General features: G+C 41.1%; 1 protein-coding gene across 2 annotated transcripts in view; it reads left to right on the forward strand.

The window, feature by feature from the left end:
• Positions 1-16,236, forward strand: part of ppp1r3ab (protein phosphatase 1, regulatory subunit 3Ab) — a 69,032-nt gene extending 52,796 nt beyond the window's left edge. Inside the window, exons 4-5 of one of the 2 annotated variants that reach the window (XM_078219888.1) lie at positions 11,517-11,720; positions 12,141-16,236. In XM_078219888.1, the coding sequence (XP_078076014.1) occupies positions 11,517-11,720; positions 12,141-14,618 (2,682 nt within the window). In that variant the 3' untranslated portion in view covers positions 14,619-16,236. Of the gene's footprint in view, positions 1-11,516 lie in introns of both variants that reach the window. The other variant, XM_078219887.1, reaches the window with a different exon arrangement.
• Positions 16,237-17,362: the final 1,126 nt, after the last annotated feature.

A 17,362-nucleotide genomic window follows, 5' to 3' on the forward strand; every position in this document is an offset into this window, starting at 1 on the left:
TCCAGTCTTTAAGAAACAAAACAATGGGAGTGGAGAGAGCATCAAGACAGGCTAAAAAGATGTGTATTGTCTCCAGACAAGACAGCCAGTGAAACTCTGCAGGTCCACGCAACTGTGGGAGTTACAAATAGTGTGACATAAATTCTGATTCTAGGATCGCATGATAAAGACTCAGGAGGAAAAAAGCAGAAATATTTATGTGAAATAGTGTGACATAAACCCAATATCCCGGTTGAGGCCGTCCTTGTGTGTGCGGAACCTGGCTATCAGTTTCTGCTCCGCGACTCTGCGCTGTCGTGTGTCGCGAAGGCCGCCTTGGAGAACGCTTACCCGAATATCAGAGGCCGAATGCCCGTGACCGCTGAAGTGCTCCCCAACAGGAAGAGAACAGTCTTGCCTGGTGATTGTCGAGCGGTGTTCATTCATCCGTTGTCGCAGCGTCTGCATAGTTTCCCCAATGTACCATGCCTCGGGACATCCTTTCTTGCAGCGTATCAGGTAGACAACGTTGGCCGAGTTGCAAGAGTATGTACCGTGTACCTGGTGGATGGTGTTCTCACGTGAGATGATGGCATCTGTGTCGATGATCCGGCACGTCTTGCAGAGGTTGCTGTGGCAGGGTTGTGTGGTGTCTTGGTCACTGTTCTCCTGAAGGCTGGGTAGTTTGCTGCGGACAATGGTCTGTTTGAGGTTGTGCGGTTGTTTGAAGGCAAGAAGTGGGGGTGTGGGGATGGCCTTGGCGAGATGTTCGTCTTCATCAATGACATGTTGAAGGCTCCGGAGGAGATGCCGTAGCTTCTCCGCTCCGGGGAAGTACTGGACAACGAAGGGTACTCTGTCCACTGTGTCCCGTGTTTGTCTTCTGAGGAGGTCGGTGCGGTTTTTCGCTGTGGCGCGTCGGAACTGTTGATCAATGAGTCTAGCGCCATATCCTGTTCTTATGAGGGCATCTTTCAGCGTCTGGAGGTGTCTGTTGCGATCCTCCTCATCCGAGCAGATCCTGTGTATACGGAGGGCTTGTCCGTAGGGGATGGCTTCTTTAACGTGTTTAGGGTGGAAGCTGGAGAAGTGGAGCATCGTGAGGTTATCCGTGGGCTTGCGGTACAGTGAGGTGCTGAGGTGACCGTCCTTAATGGAGATGCGCGTGTCCAAGAATGCAACCGATTCCGGAGAGTAGTCTATGGTGAGCCTGATGGTGGGATGGAACTTGTTGATGTCATCATAGAGTTGTTTCAGTGATTGTTCACCATGAGTCCAAAGGAAGAAAATGTCATCGATGTATCTAGTGTATAGCACCGGTTGAAGGTCCCGTGCGGTGAAGAAGTCTTGTTCGAACCTGTGCATGAAGATGTTGGCATATTGAGGTGCAAATTTGGTCCCCATGGCTGTTCCGTGTGTCTGGATGAAGAACTGGTTGTTGAAGGTGAAGATATTGTGGTCCAGGATGAAGCGGATGAGATGTAAAATTGCATCTGGAAACTGGCAGTTGTTGGCGCTGAGCACTGAGGCCGTTGCAGCAATGCCATCGTCATGGGGGATGCTGGTGTAGAGTGCTGAGACATCCATTGTGACGAGGAGCGCTCCTGGTTCAACTGCTCCATGTGTGCCGAGTTTCTGTAGGAAGTCCGTCGTGTCGCGACAAAAGCTGGGGGTTCTTTGTACAATGGGTTTCAGGATGCCCTCGACATAGCCGGAGAGGTTCTCGCACAGGGTCCCATTGCCCGATACGATGGGACAGCCGGGTGTGTTTGCCTTGTGTATCTTCGGGAGGCAGTAGAGATCTCCAACGCGGGGAGTACGTGGGATGAGAGCACGGAGCAAGGAGCTACCTACAGGCCATGCCACCTTCATATCTTCCATGTTCATTCGTCCAGTATGCACTATGTCCAGAACAAGTGAGACATATAACAATGGCAAGTGTTGAAATGCTGAGAAAAAACTACTTTCAGAAATCTTTGAAAAAATTGCTGTTCCTACAGTCCTATAAGAGGTGTTAATCAGACAGGGCAATTATAATGTCAGTAAGTTTTGAACACTGCACACTTCAAGTAAACATTCAGACATTGATAAAAGGCCTCAGAAAAATGAACTTCTTATAACCGCATAAAGTTGTCAATCAAGCAAAGTAAAGACTCCACTCTGTTGCCAAAATGGAACCCTGTTGAGTTTGTAAATCTTGGAACTTGGCCAAACTTTCATAATGATCAATATGTCTAACCATCTGTTACTGCTAAAACAATTTATCAGATGATCTTATTATGAATGTTTAGGTGAGTTCCAAGATTCACAAATACAGCATGGGGGTTCTTTTTTGACAAATTGTGGAGTGTTTACTCTGTTTGATTGCCATCTTTATGTTGTCATAATAAGTTATTTTTTCTGTGATCCTTTTTATCAATGTCTAACTGTTTATTTGCAGAATGTTAAGAAGTGTAAAGTGCTTAAAGCTTATGTTACTGATGCTAAAATTGCCCTATCTGATTGACACTTTTATAGATTATAGTAACAGTAGTTTTTTTTCAAATTTTTTGAATGGGTATTTTGTCTCAGTATTTTAATACTTTGTACAGAATCAATGAGCCATATAATAACATTGTTTGTATTGGATGAATGGGCAGAGAACAGCCATGGAAAGGGCAAGGTGAGTGGTGGAGGGGGTGTGAGAAGTTTAGAGCTGAAGGGCTTGGCTACTTTAAATACAAATACAACAAGTTCCAAATAACCAAGGCGGGCTTTCTAATCAACTTCCCTTCACAATTGACTGTCCCCCCCATGGCTACCAATGACTTACTTCTGGAGTTAACGAACTCAACAAGAGTGAAAATTGGACATAATGGGACATTTTAAATCAAGAGGCGTCTGCAAAGTCAAAAAATCCAGGCCTTAGTTTCTCCATAACAAAGTATAATGTTTCTTCCTCACACCTAGTCGGCAACTCATTATACCTCGAAACTTACTGATGAAATAATCGTACAGTAGCATAGATGGTAAATCCTAGCTGTAGAAGTCTTTAATTAATGAATTAACTGATGTATTCCTGAGTTGGAATCTAAGGTTAAGTGTTTCAGTTTTGAATTGAAAAGGTATATGTGAAGAGTGGATATACCTTTGTTTAAATCCATTCCAGTTAGATGCGGCAAAATCATCAGTCTCTGTCAACTGTACTGCCTGCAAGTAAAATGATTTTGATCATCTGTAACCCAATTTCTAACAAAAATGAGTCTTTTGCAGAGAACTGTGAGACATGAAGCAGGTACTCCAAGACCAATTTGCTGAATGTGGACTCCTACCGGGAGCAACATCTGGAAAATTGGTCTTTTTCAATTCAAAAAGAATTGGTTAATGCGGAAAGTAGAAGTATCAGGCTGGCACAGTAAGCATATGCTTCTCAAGCTGTTTTAAGGTTTAATGATGACACAGAATAAAGAGAATTTTGCCATGTAGATGAACCATGTTGAGGGAATGTTTGGCGCTGACACTATGTGGAACAAATTAAAATTCTCCATTCCGTAGAATCAGGATCGCTCTCTTTTATATTACAGTCCTTTACCCAAAATCATTTTCTTAAAAGTGCAGGCTGTTTTTGTTATTAGGTTTTTTAATGTAATTTTTTTTATTCATTCGTGGGATGTGGGCGTCATTGACTGGCCAGCATTTATTGCCCATCTTTTGTTGCCCAAGGGCAGTTGAGAATCAACCCCATTGCTGTGGCTCTGGAGTCACATGTAGGCCAGACCAGGTAAAGACAGCAGATTTCCTTCCCTGAAGGGCATTAGTGAACCAGATGGGCTTTTTTTCCTGACAATCGACAATGGTTTCATGATCATCAGTAGATTCTAAATTCCAGATATTTTTTATTGAATCCAAATTCCACCTCTGCCGTGGCGGGATTTGAATCAGGGTCTCCAGAACATTAGCTGAGTTTCTGGATTGATAGTCTGGCGATAATATCACGAGGCCATCACCTCCCCATGGCTTTGATCATTTATAGTGACACTTCTTCAGTTCTATGTCTGAAGGCAGGTTCGACCCACAGCACCATGACCTCCACCATGGATTTGGAAATCGAACCCCATGATGTTGGCACCAATCTTATCAGCAATAGCCATCCAGCAAACTCCTCCAACCCTACCCACCTGCCCCCTTCATCTTTGCCCACCTGCCCCCCTTCGCCCCTGCCCACCTGATTCCCACCCCCCTGCCCCATAGTGCAAGTTGCTGAGACAACATGTATTCTTACAAGCATCTTGCAGTCCAGAAGTATAAATGGTGATGGTGGAGGCTCCAATTTTCTTACCATCATGCAGCTGATCAAGAATCTCTGCCTTCCTGACCACCTGCCATTAGCATTCGTTGGAAGGATTTACAAGTTAATACTCAGTCTGTTGGCCAGCAAGTCCTGGAATGGGCCTTGAACCCAGTGCTTCTGGCTCAGGGGAGGTGACCCCACCCACTGCATCACAGGATCTCTGATTGTGACATTACACTCTTAGAAATTTGTTGAGACCTCAGATAAATCATACCAATACGTTAGAGTTTCTTCGACATATTTCTTTGGTAAAATTACCACAGTGGCAAGCATCGCTGCTTCACAGGACTGGGGACCCGGTTTCAATTCCGGCCTCAGGTCACTGTCTGTATGGTGTTTGCACATTCCCCTCCCGTGTCTACATGGGCTTCCTTCAGGTGCTCCCACACTCCAAAGATGTGAAGGTTAGGTGGATTGGCAATGGTAAATTGACCCTAGTGTCAGGGGGATTAGCAGGGTAAATATGTGGAGTTATGGGAATAGGGCCTGGGTGGGTTCGTGGTCGGTACACACTTGATGGGCCGAATAGACTCCTTCTGCACTGTAGGGATTCTGTGGATTCTACGAAAGTGGCCATTGACAGGAGCTCAATATTTTAAATAATTTACAGTCATAAATATCCAAGATTTCTACATATGGAACTTTGTGTTTGATTTTAAGGTTTCAGATGATATCTGACAATAATCAGGTTCCATTTACTTAATGTATCTTTTGAAGTACTGGTAAACAAACAAACAACTCCTTTAAAGTGGCATTTTGTTCTTGCAAATAAAACCAAAAATGTTAAAGGAAACTTACCTAATTAAAATGACATTGTCGGGAGTGATGATGCAGTCCAGCTCCTGTGGTGGAAGCCCTCAAGTGTTCTATTAACTTAATAATAGCACAGGGAATATGGAGTCAGCATTCCTGTCAATTATCATTATAAAATATAATCAAACTTTCAACTTATGGTGATCCCAATCACCTGACATGGATTGACCAGCAGCACCTTAGTAACAAAGCATCCTTTATATTTGTAATCATCTATTTGTATTTTTGGAGCCATATGGATAATCTCCTGTTTCTTGTTATGAACTGTTATTTGGCATTTGTCTGCTGAAATTGTTAAATGTTTATAGATTTTTCCTACACTCGAGTGTATTGTTTAGCTAGAAATGTTGTCATCCTTAAATCTAGATGGTTTGTTACAAGAATCTCATCAAAATTTTAACAAGCAGGTTGTAAGGCCTTCTCACGGGGTGGGGGGGTGTCTTTACTAGTCACTGCTTACCAATTAGAACAATTATCATTGATAACTACCCTCTGTTTCCTATTATCTGGTCAATTAAATCCTGGATTGCTTGAATTAAAACAAGCCTTATAATAACAGGCAATGACCCATTTGGGGCCCAGTGGGTAATAACAGCATGTGACAAGATGCAAGAAATTGCTGTGACTAATTACATTATGGTTAAAATAAACAAAGATAAAATAGAAAAGGATGAGAAGTATTTTATAATGAAACATAAAATACCTCATTTTAGTTTTTGATACACGTTCCGTGAAATGAAACTTCATCATTTTAAAATAAGGAAATAATCCTGCTAATCTTGTTATGGACTGGAACTTGGCCTAGTTTATTAACTTGAAACTTCTTAATTTGCAATGTAGAAAATTGGGGGTGGGGAATATGAAATTGCAAGTCAAGCCGCCCACAATTTAAGATGCAAAAACGGGCAACTGTATGTAAGCAGGGAGTTCAGATATTTCTAGAATCCTGACCAAAAATACTGGACGTAATTTGACATAGACTCATTTCTATTGATGCATTCTCCTATTGCAAGACAGGGCAACACACATTTATATCTTCTTCCTCTCACTGCTTACCACAGGATTGGCAAATGACTTTTACCGTGTAAGCTTTTTCCCACAATTGTATCTTGTCATGTCTAGATGGCACCTTCCATAACAAGTTGATGGATCAGCATGCCTAGATTTCACAATTAACATATACTGGGAGTAAATTGTTTCCTGAAGAATATGTAGAATGTCCATTCCTTTTAAAATAATCACTGTCATGCTATTGACTAATGTGCCTGGGTTAAAGCTACATTACCCACCTTTATTTATAAATTAAGTAACATATAGAAACTAATGGGGAGCTGGTTAGTTCTGTTGGCTGGATATAGTTTAGAATAACACCAACAACACAGGTTTAATTCCCACTCCAGGTGAGGTTGACTTGCAACCTGCCTCAGAGAGGAGAAAGTAATAATAAAGCAACATTGACGGAATCTGCCAAGAAATTAATTCAGGATGAAACATCAGCAGACAATGAGCCAAAGACCTACCTTGAGGCAAAACGCACAGGAATAGAAGCTAAAGACATAGATGTTGAACAACAAAAATAAATGCGAAAAGAGATTCAGGTGCTAACTCTTTATTTTAGAAATTGTGAGGCCTAAATGTGCTAACGCCCAAATCAGGTGCAATTCCAATGACATGTGGTAATGGTGTGCCGGAATTGAGAAGACCTAAACAAATACATTCTCGGGTCTTAAAATAATAAGTTGGGTGAGTGATGGCTCCAATCAGGCACCCCAGTGCAGCCCACTTGTCAGGGCCTCACCAATTTTGGCCTATGTTGAGGTCCACAAATAAGCCTGGGTGCAGGGAAGGCGATTGGGATGGGTTGAGGACAACAGTTAGTGCTGTCAGTTTTGTTGAGGCAACTCCACAAACACTGTATTCCTAAACGTCTTGTTGCATATTTCTGAGTAACCTCCCAAGAGTCCCCTTAAAGGTTGTTAGGCTTAAAAGACCCAGAAATACCAATCTGACCTTTTGCATTACTGCCTGAAAGGCCCTGACTAATTGAGCAGTGGCTGATGTTGGTCAGATGCAGGCCTCTGCTCTACTAAATTGATTATTGCTGAGCCCATTTTAAGCTCATAAAGTGTACACATTAATGTTAAATTTAGATCCTAGTAGACCTTGCATGAACTCATCAGCAACAAAATGTTTGGATAAAATGGTTAGGTTTATCTCCTGGTAAACTTTCATTGACAAATGTTGCATGTGACTGACCCAAATTTCAGTTGTTTTGGCCAGAACTAACACTCAAATTGTGATTTAGCCAGGTTTTTTTTCCCAAGTAAGCAAGCAAAGATTTTAATCAATCTTACACCTTGTGAGCTGAGATATTAAAGTTTGGATGTTTGCCGTGCCCCCATATCTTTCTCCCCAATGGCATTTTGCCCCATATGCCTTCCTCAATTGCTCTATTTTAAGGAGGAGCAGAATTATCCACTCCATTGTCAATTCATATTCACTTCTAGGGCGGCACGGTGGCACAGTGGTTAGCACTGCTGCCTCATAGCACCAGGGACCTAGGTTCCCGGCTTGGGTCATTGTCTGTGCGGAGTTGGCACGTTCTCCCTGTATCTCGGTGGTTTCCTCTGCGTGCACCGGTTTCCTCCCACAGTCCAAAAGATGCGTTGATTTGGTGCATTGGCCATGCTAAATTCTCCCCTGGTGTACCCAAACAGGCGCCAGAGTACGGCGACTAGGGGACTTTCACAGTAACTTCATTGCAGTGTTAATATAAGCCTACTTGTGACATTTATTGGTAATTTCTGTAAAACGGTCATTGTTTCCTCTGAATCAAACCTTGTCTACCACATTGCCTACCACAATCAACTGTTTATATACAAAACACTTAATTGTACTCATTTTGTTATAAGATGGTAAGCACTGTTTGTCAAAGGTAAGCTATTCAATGGAAAATAGAATACAGTCAAATTTCTATAACATGGTAATTTAGCATCTTCACTAGTTAGTGTCTGTGAAGGTTTGATTCCAAATAAAGATGAACACTGTGTGTTGATTAAAGGGTTTTACTCTTATGAGCCTGTCAAATAAATGGTACATCTTGGGCAAAATGACCTTTTAAATCCTCTTTTCATATTGAAATTATAAATAATATATTAGCTATGCAAATTTCTGTCTGTTTTAAATGTGACTTTCAGCTAATACTAAATAATGCAGTAAGCTTATGCTTTGTTTTCATCACATCTTTCGAATATCAGCTGCAAAACAATAGATTAACTTGGGTTTACTGAAATCACTGACTCTGATGAACATTCCAAATTTGAAAGTGTTTTAATATTTATTAATCATCAATTTATGTACCAGGAAAGCACATTTACCATTTGCACGGTAGCAGAATTCTCACCTCTGAGTCAGAATGTAGTTGGTTCAAGTACCATTCCAGGACCTGAACACTTAATCACAGCCGACACTCCAGTGCAGCACTATGGGAGTGCTTTACTGTCAGATGTGCCCTCTATGAGGTGAGACATTAAACAGTAGTCACCGCTGCCCTCATTGGTAGATATAAAAGATCCCCATGGCAGCATGTAAAGAATAGCAGGTGAGTTTTCCCATTTTTGTTGCCCTATGTTGATCCCTCATCTGATCTCACTAAAATCCATCTCATCTCATTTCTGTTTATAGAATCATAGAAACCCTACAGTGCAGAAAGAGGCCATTCAGCCCATCGAGCCTGCACCGACAACAATCCCACCCAGGCCCTATCCCTGCACGTATTTACCCTGCTAATCTCCCTGTGGGGGCAATTGAGCAAGGCCAATCAACTTAAACATCTTTGGACTGTGGGAGAAAACTAGAGCCCCCAGAGGAAACCCACGCAGACACAGAGATAACATGCAAACTCCACACAGACAGAGACCCAAGGCCAGAATTGAACCCAGGTTCCTGGAGCTGGAGGCAGCAGTGCTAACCACTGTGCCACCGTGCTGTCCTAAATGGGGCCCTGTAGTGCATAAATTAACTGCCTACATTCTGACAGTGATCAAACTTCAACAGGACTTCATTGTGGTTGCTCTGTGGTCATTAAGAGAACAACCAGAGCCATTGAATCTAAAACCAGGAAAAATCAAAATAACTTATAAATTCCTTCATACATTCCTTTATATCACACATTATAAAAAAGAGGAAGAATAAGGTTTGAAACATTAGTTTGCTCCATAGAATGTATTCATTGTGATTCAAAACCAAGAGGTTGAATTTAATCCCAGGCAGGTTTCAGCTGGGTGGGAATGCAGGTTCTCTTTTCTTGTAGAATGTTGAGCTGGGAAAGTCTACATGAAAATTGCTTCATTTAACAATTATGATAAACATTCAGTAATTTTAACATGTATCGGATTCTTTACATTATCCTGTTTGACAAGTTATAAAATCAGATTTTTCAACATGTAACAAAGAAAATGGTTTGATGATCTATGAGTTAACACTTAGCTGGATAATTTAGTTCAATTTACTTGAGAGACAGATGACTGATCAATGAACTTGATTATATACGATCATGTCTAATTGGTTATCTAATCATCTATTCAATCTTTCCACTGTTGAAATATATCTGGAGGTCAATTTTAACCCCTCCCCACCAAGCAGAAATGGGAAGATAAAAATAATTAGTTTATTTAAGCTTGCCAGCCCATTTTGTCTTGTATCCTTCTGTAGGCCAAAGGGGCACCTTATGAATCTGTACAAACAAGGATGCCATTGCATCAATGATACTTGATTGCATTTTAATTTTGGTGTGGGTGGGGTAGTCGCTGTGGCTTTCCCATCAAAAGAGACAGATTGGTAGCTGGGCTGCAGACAAAAGAGGCTCTCTCCAGATCAACTTTTATTCTGCGGAGGGATGTTTCTCTGGGCCACAGCCTGGCCTGCCCCAGACACCATTACCGCACCACCTCGTCTCCCATGACGTCATCCCGCATCGTAGTTGATCACTATCTCATTCCAACCACCTGAACTTCTCCCCTAACTACCGGCCAACTGCTGCTTTCCACCCATGACAACAAGCAGCAGATAGGTGGCATGTAGTTGATGCCAGGGTCAGTAGGTGCATTTCACACTCACTGCATTCCCACCCAACTGAAACCTGCCTGGGATTAAATTCAACCTCTTGGTTTTGAATCACAATGAATACATTCTGTGGAGCAAACTAATGTTTCAAACCTTATTCTTCCTCTTTTTTATAATGTGTGATATAAAAGAATGTATGAAGGAATTTATAAGTTATTTTGATTTTTCTTGGTGCACCTTGCCAAAATGTTCCTTTTAGATCCAATGGCCAAGTTGATTTTTTTTTCACTGAGGTGCAGTTATATTAGACATCATTGTGAGGGAACTTTCTCTTTGTGTAACTCTTCCCAGATGAAGAAGTTATTCTGTTACTAGAGGGCTAGAATACAAGAGCAGGGCTGTACTGCTGAGGCTATATAAGGCTCTGGTTAGACCCCATTTGGAGTATTGTCAGCAGTTTTGGGCCCCATACCTAAGGAGGGATGTGCGGGCCTTGGAGGGGGTCCAGAGGAAGTTCACAAGAATAACCCCAGGAAAGAAGGGTTTGTCATATGAGCAGCGGTTGAGGAGTCTGGATCTGTACTTGATGGAGTTTAAAAGGATGACGGGGGGATCTAATTGAAACTTACAGAATACTGAGAGGCCTAGATACAGTAGATGTGGAGAGGATGTTTCCACTAGTGGGAGAGACTAGAACTCGAGGACACAGCCTCAGAGTGAAGGGACACTCCTTTAAAACTGAGATGAGGAGGAATTTCTTCAACTAGAGGGTGGTGAATCTCTGGAACTCATTGCCACAGAGGGCTGTGGAGGCCAGGTCATTGAGTGTATTTAAGATAGAGATAGATAGGTTCTTGATCAATAAGGGGATCAAGGGTTAAGGGGAGAAGGCAGGAAAATGGGGATGAGAATCAAAGCAGCCAGGGTTGAATGGCGGAGCAGGCTTGATGGACGGAATGGCCTAATTCTACTCCTATATCTTATGGTCTTATCATTTAAATAACTCTTTGGATGGGTTCTGATTAATAACTTATGTCTGGTATGGACCACAGGACTATTTGTTTTATGCTGTTGGTTGTGTATTGAACATATTTTGTTTGTGACTGCACATTTAAAACTCTCAAATCTATTACTTTTCTGGGGTAGGAAGAGGCTTAAAATCGCATAGTAAGTTGATTCAGCAACGAGATTCTATTTCACGAGATTTTTATTTTCATGGTTGTCTGTGGGTGTTCACAAGTGTTAAGTGTTATTAAATGTGTGAAAATGGTTTTGATGAAGGCATAACTGTGTGCAAGTAAATTTGTTACTGACTAATTTATTTTCACAGATAAATCCTCCATGGCGCATTTCATTGGCCACCACAAGAGATCAGGAAACTAATTTAACACTTATTGAAGGATCGGACTATCAAGTTAAAGAAGAAAATGAGAAGAATGCCACTGCAGCCAGTGAATCACCAATTAGTCAACTGAATGATACAGAAGTTGAACATAACAAGTTTGCAAGTGTAAATAACTACGCAGAGAATGAGGTAAAGCAAGAGCAAGAAACTATGTGGGTTGAATTCCTATTAGACAGTAACAAAAACACTTCCAATCTGTCAACTCAGATTCACGAGGGAAGTATAAATACAACAGTACAAACAGATAGTGCTAATGATGTAGCAAGCAATGACAACATAATGACCCAATCTTCTCATTTGTTTTGGGATGAAGCACATATACTACATGAAGGCAGCCTTCTTCTCTCTCAGGAAAGGGGTGAAACTGTTGCATCACATGTAATTGATACACCAGCTAAACTTGAACTAGAATGGGATAGTTTCTCAGGAAGCAACACAGACAGTCTCATTGCTAATGATATGCAAGATAACTTGGTAATTGTTCAGGATGCTATAGATAAATGTGATAAGCTCCCTAATAATACACAAAATCCCATAAAATTTCTGCAGGAGACCGCTAAGGCTGCAAGTGGAAGTGGCGAATGTGCTTATTTAACTGGCAATACATTAACGAACAACGAATCTGAATCCATCGCTGGTTCTGCAGCACGCACCAATGCTGATGTGGAAGTTCAGTCAGATCGAGGCAATTCTTCAGTCCACAGCCCGACCTCGTCAAAGCAAGGAAAGGTTTCCGATGCAAATATAAGTGACGCACAAGAACCCCTCAAATATTACAGTAAAGCTGAGAATTTGGAGGGTTTAAAGCAAGAAAATGATTTTTCTGAGAAACCTAACTTGACAAAGAAAGAGCAAAGTGCAATTAAACGAGCTCCCAAGGTCAGTTCAAAAGAGAGATTCAGCGATCATTCAGAAATTGGAGAAGAAGTGGACATTACACTTCAAGCAAAAGAGGAAACTTCTTGTGATACGTATTCAAATAACAGAAGAATTGCAACAGACACCACAGGTGTCATAGAATTTACCCACTATATAAATATGCACAGTGCTTTAGATAAGGCAGATTATCACAATCTCGGAAAGGAGTTTGGGACTTGTCCCCAAACCACATCTAGTGAACAGCTGGAAGTTACAAATATGCCAAATATTGAGACTACAGCGATGACAACAGAAATGCCTGTGCTGCAGGGATCTTTAGAAGAAAAGTACCAAGACCCTTGTGAAATGAATAAGACTCTGACACAAATTCCTGAGATTCATTTCACAAACAAGGACATTGCTAATGAACAAAATGGAAATGAAGTAGCAGCCACACAAATTTCAGGGCAACCCATTAGTGCTCCACCGTGTGTGTTAGCCGACACAGTAGTAAAGGAAGCAATAGAAGCGGCTTTGTTTGAAATTACCAGAGATGAAGGAAGGCCTACCACATCCATATCACGAAAAGGGAAATCCATGCAGCGCTTGCCAAGTGGAGAACAATTTTCAAAGCCCATTCAGAAGGGGACCACTGCTTTCCACTTAACATCAAAACATGAGCGGCCTTTAAAAATCCATATTAATCATGAACAAAATGCAAAAGGTGATTATGTACCTGAAGCCAATGTAGCAATGGGACAAGATGTATCTGATACTCCTCAGAGAAACAGAGAAGAAGGAGCTTCGATGATAGATCTACATGCAAAGAAATCTGCATCAATTTCAGAGGATATAAAACATCCAGGTGCACCTTGTAGTTCTGGACAATCTTTAGAAGTCGCACAGAATTTGACTGATCTTCAATTGGTTGTGGAGAATCAAAGTGAAGCTAGAATTACAGCAGACATGAGGGAAGATGTTGCCAATTCAATGAAGAAGATTTCTGATCGTCAAGAAGCAGCAGAAGGGAACCTCTCTTGTGAAATTGCCGATACAGATGAGAGCATTCCAGAAAATATTCTTGAATCCGTGGAACTTAAAATAACAGAAAATGGTGAAGTTAAAGAACCACAATCAGAGATTGCAAAGCAATGGGCTATTAACCTTACTCAGCTCCCAGCAGAAAAAGCACATTACAGTGAGAATGAAAGAGACGTCGACTTTGCACAGAGTAGTAATGTTTCGGAAATGGACCTTAAACAAAATTACAGTGTGCCAGACGTTGACGAATTTATAGAGATGGGAAAAGTAGAACTTGAGGGAGAAGAAGCATTGAGCACTAAAAACATTTTGCAACACTACGGTGGAACGGATGAATCCAGATCAATGGGTTTTAGCCAGTTACATAAAGTTACTGGTACATCTCAAACAATACAGGAAGTTCTATCTGCTCCTGAGCAGATAGCGGAAGAAGACGCAGACTATGAAACCAGCAGAGGGTATGAGGCAGTTCATATGCAGGAGTGTAGGAATGAAAATGGTATGGACGGTGACAGAGAAAGAGCTGATATATTTTCTCAACCAATAGGTGCCCAGAGTCTCAAAATGGCAGAAATGTGTCATGACGCTCAACAAGGGCAAATAAATGAGAGCACAAATCAAAATGCAGTAAGGCCTAAAAATATTACAAAAATAAGCTCGACCCCATACACATCAAGAGAGAAGCAATGTAGAATTACCACTTTACCACAGAATTCTGAATCATGTAGTCGTGACAAACACTTAGGTCCAGCCATATTAATTAGCACACCCATTGAAGAGGATGAGAAAAGGGAAACAAGCAGTAATGTATCTTGTAATATGCACCCATATTCAGAAGGGTTAGAATCCGGGGAATGTAATGAGAAAATACTTGAGAATGAGCAGGCAAGTGAAGCTTGTGATAGTAACGTTAAGAGTGAGGAATCATGGTCACAGGGTGAGCCATTTGCAGATGAAATTACTTTGAAAAACACAGTATGGAAAGTTTGCTGTTTTATTTCGTTCATTGTGTTTCTAGTTACTGTTTATCATTACGACTTTATAGGGTGTTTTGCACTTTACCTGATTTCATTGTATTGGTTGTATTGTGAAGGAGAGACAAACACTGATTCCGTCAAAAAGGAGTGATGCTGGGTGTTAGCATTTTATTGAATGATGTAAGGAAAGGCAATGATTGCATTTTATGAAGAACTGAATTGGTTTTTGGAATTGTTAACCATTTGAGTACTGAAATAGCCGTTGTTTTTCAGAATGCGTACGTTGTTTGTTTCCCGCATTAACAAAATGATCACCTACATTTCTACCAATATTAAAAGGTAGAATTAATCACATTTTCACGACATGTAATGTTTTATAATTCATAACATTCTCGGAATAAACCAAAACAATTATAACCTTGTTTTGTGATATTAATCAAGAATAAATCAATATTGCAAGTCCTCAAAATGTTTAACAGTGAACAGTAACAACAATACTAGCAAAATGCCTTTTTCATAAAAGAGTTTTTTTTTAAAGTGCCTAGGAGTGAAAACTTTACAGAAAATTGACCTCATAGCCTATTGTCTTTGTATAAAGTAATGTGATTGACATTTACTTTTTAAAGAAACTTGGCTTAAAAATTTCCTAATATGACCATTTTTCTCTCACTTGAGTGCAGTTCAGACAATAATTTCAGACCAAATTTTTTGTGCTGTCCTAAATTTGTGTTATTAGCTAGCCCAACAATTACTGAATATTTCAAGTCATATAACTTTGCCTGTTATATAGTCTGAGTGGAAATCTGATTTGGTTTTCTAAGTGGCTGATGGCATTAAAGTTGTTACGAATTATTTAAAAACGCATCTTTTGTTTCCTGTTCCTGATATCTATACATTGTGTCTTCCAGTTAACATTTAGAGCTGCCTTTGTGCCTGGTGCTACTGAATTGGCTTTCAGTTGTTTGTAGAGATATGAAGTAGAAGATATCCTGGGGGAGGAGGAGAAGCAGGTCATAAATACAGTATTTTTCCACGTGGATAGATAGGTTCAGGAGTGGAACGGTGATAAAAGATTAGCCCTACCTCACAGCGCCAGGGACCTGTGGCCAGGGACCTGTGTTCAATTCCCGACTTGGGTCACTGTGCGGAGTCTACACATTCTCCCTGTGTCTGTGTGGGTTTCCTCCGGGTGCGCTGGTTACCTCCCACAGTCCGAAAGACGTGCTGGTTAGGTGCATTGGCCATGCTAAATTCTGCCTCAGTGTACCCAAACAGGCGCCAGAGTGTGGCAACTAGGGGATTTTCACAGTAACTTCGTTGTAGCGTTAGGGTAAACCGACTGGTGGCACTAATAAATACATTTTAAGTGCACCTTCAAAAATGTCCCCATTAAGGGAAAGTGTTTGGGACAGTGTGATTTTGCTTGCTGAGACATGTTTCTCATTTGTTTAGCCTCCTCACAGAATTAGAAATTTTCTTCATCCAGGAGAAGTTAGTCATAACTTTCTCTGTCTTTAAGACGTTTGAGTTATTGGCTGCTGTACTTTGCTGTATACAAGGTGTTATTTGGAGGTACTCCTTTTAGTTTTACTTTCCTCTTCGCAGATTGTCTAAGCCTTGTCTGCACCCTGTAGAGAAGGTTTGTCTGGTGCTATGTAGTATTTTTCTTCACTGTATCTTCTGTATAATTTTGTTAATAAATGTAGTTTTTGCTGCACCATCAGCAACTGTTTCCTTAGGCTCTATAAAATTCAATTTTTCATCATCGTCACCATTTCAGTTCTGTCCTTAATGCTTTCCCACATTTTTGCTCCTAGTATTTAAACATTTGTGAATGATATAGAGCATGGTGTCAAGCATTATTACCTTTGCTAATAACATGGGAGAGATAGTGGTAATGTCAACTGAGGCCCAAGCTAGTGTTCTGGGGGTGCAGGTTCAAATCCCACCACTGCATTTGGTGGAATTCAAATCCAATGAATGAAATCTGGAATTGAATAATGGCGAACATGAACACTATCGTCGGTTGTTGTAAAAACCCATCTAGTCCATTAATGAGGTCTGGCTTACATGTCATTCTAGACCCTCAGCTTAACTGCCCTCAGAAATGGCCTCAGTTCAAGGACAAGGGCAGAACGGTGGCACAGTGTTTAGCACCGTTGCCTCACAGAGCCAGGGACCAGGGTTAAATTCTGGCCTTGGGTGACTGTCTGTGTGGAGTTTGCACATTCTCTCTGTGCCTCCGTGGGTTTCCTCCGGGTGCTCCAATTTCCTCCCACACTCCAAAGATGTGCGGGTTAGGTGGATTGGCCATGCTAAATTGCCCCTCAATGTTAGGGATTAGAAAAGTAAATACATGAGGGATAGGGCCTAGGTGGGATTGTTGTCAGTGCAGGCTCAATGGGCCAAATGGCCTTCTTCTGCACTGTAGAGATTCTACGATGATTCCATGACAATTAAGGATGGGCAACAAATGCTGGCTTTGTTAGTGATTTCCACATCCCATGAAAGAATACATTTTTTATAAGTTCATGTGAGCAGATAAAGCAAGAAATGATTAGAAAGTTCAGCACTTTCCTCTTATTTAGTTTCATCCACTGCAAAGGTGATAAATTGATCGTGTTTTTTGGAAAGGACTTCTGCATCCTCTTTACCTTATGCAGCAGTGCCCATCAAATTGAGTGATGTTGCTAATGTCATCAGTTTGTGCCTGGAATGTTCTGAAAGCATAGAAATTCAGCACCACAGTGACCTTTCTAAACAATATGTCCTGATGTTACAACAAACAACTCTGTCAAAGTCTCTTTGGTGAAGGAGAGCTGCCAGCCACACTGACTCTCACTAAAACTGAGCTAGGAAATTTGGTTAAGGAGATTTTGCACGGCTGCATGCTCC

Source organism: Mustelus asterias, chromosome 9 (assembly GCF_964213995.1).
Source record: "Mustelus asterias chromosome 9, sMusAst1.hap1.1, whole genome shotgun sequence".
Classification (NCBI taxonomy): Eukaryota; Metazoa; Chordata; class Chondrichthyes; order Carcharhiniformes; family Triakidae; genus Mustelus; species Mustelus asterias.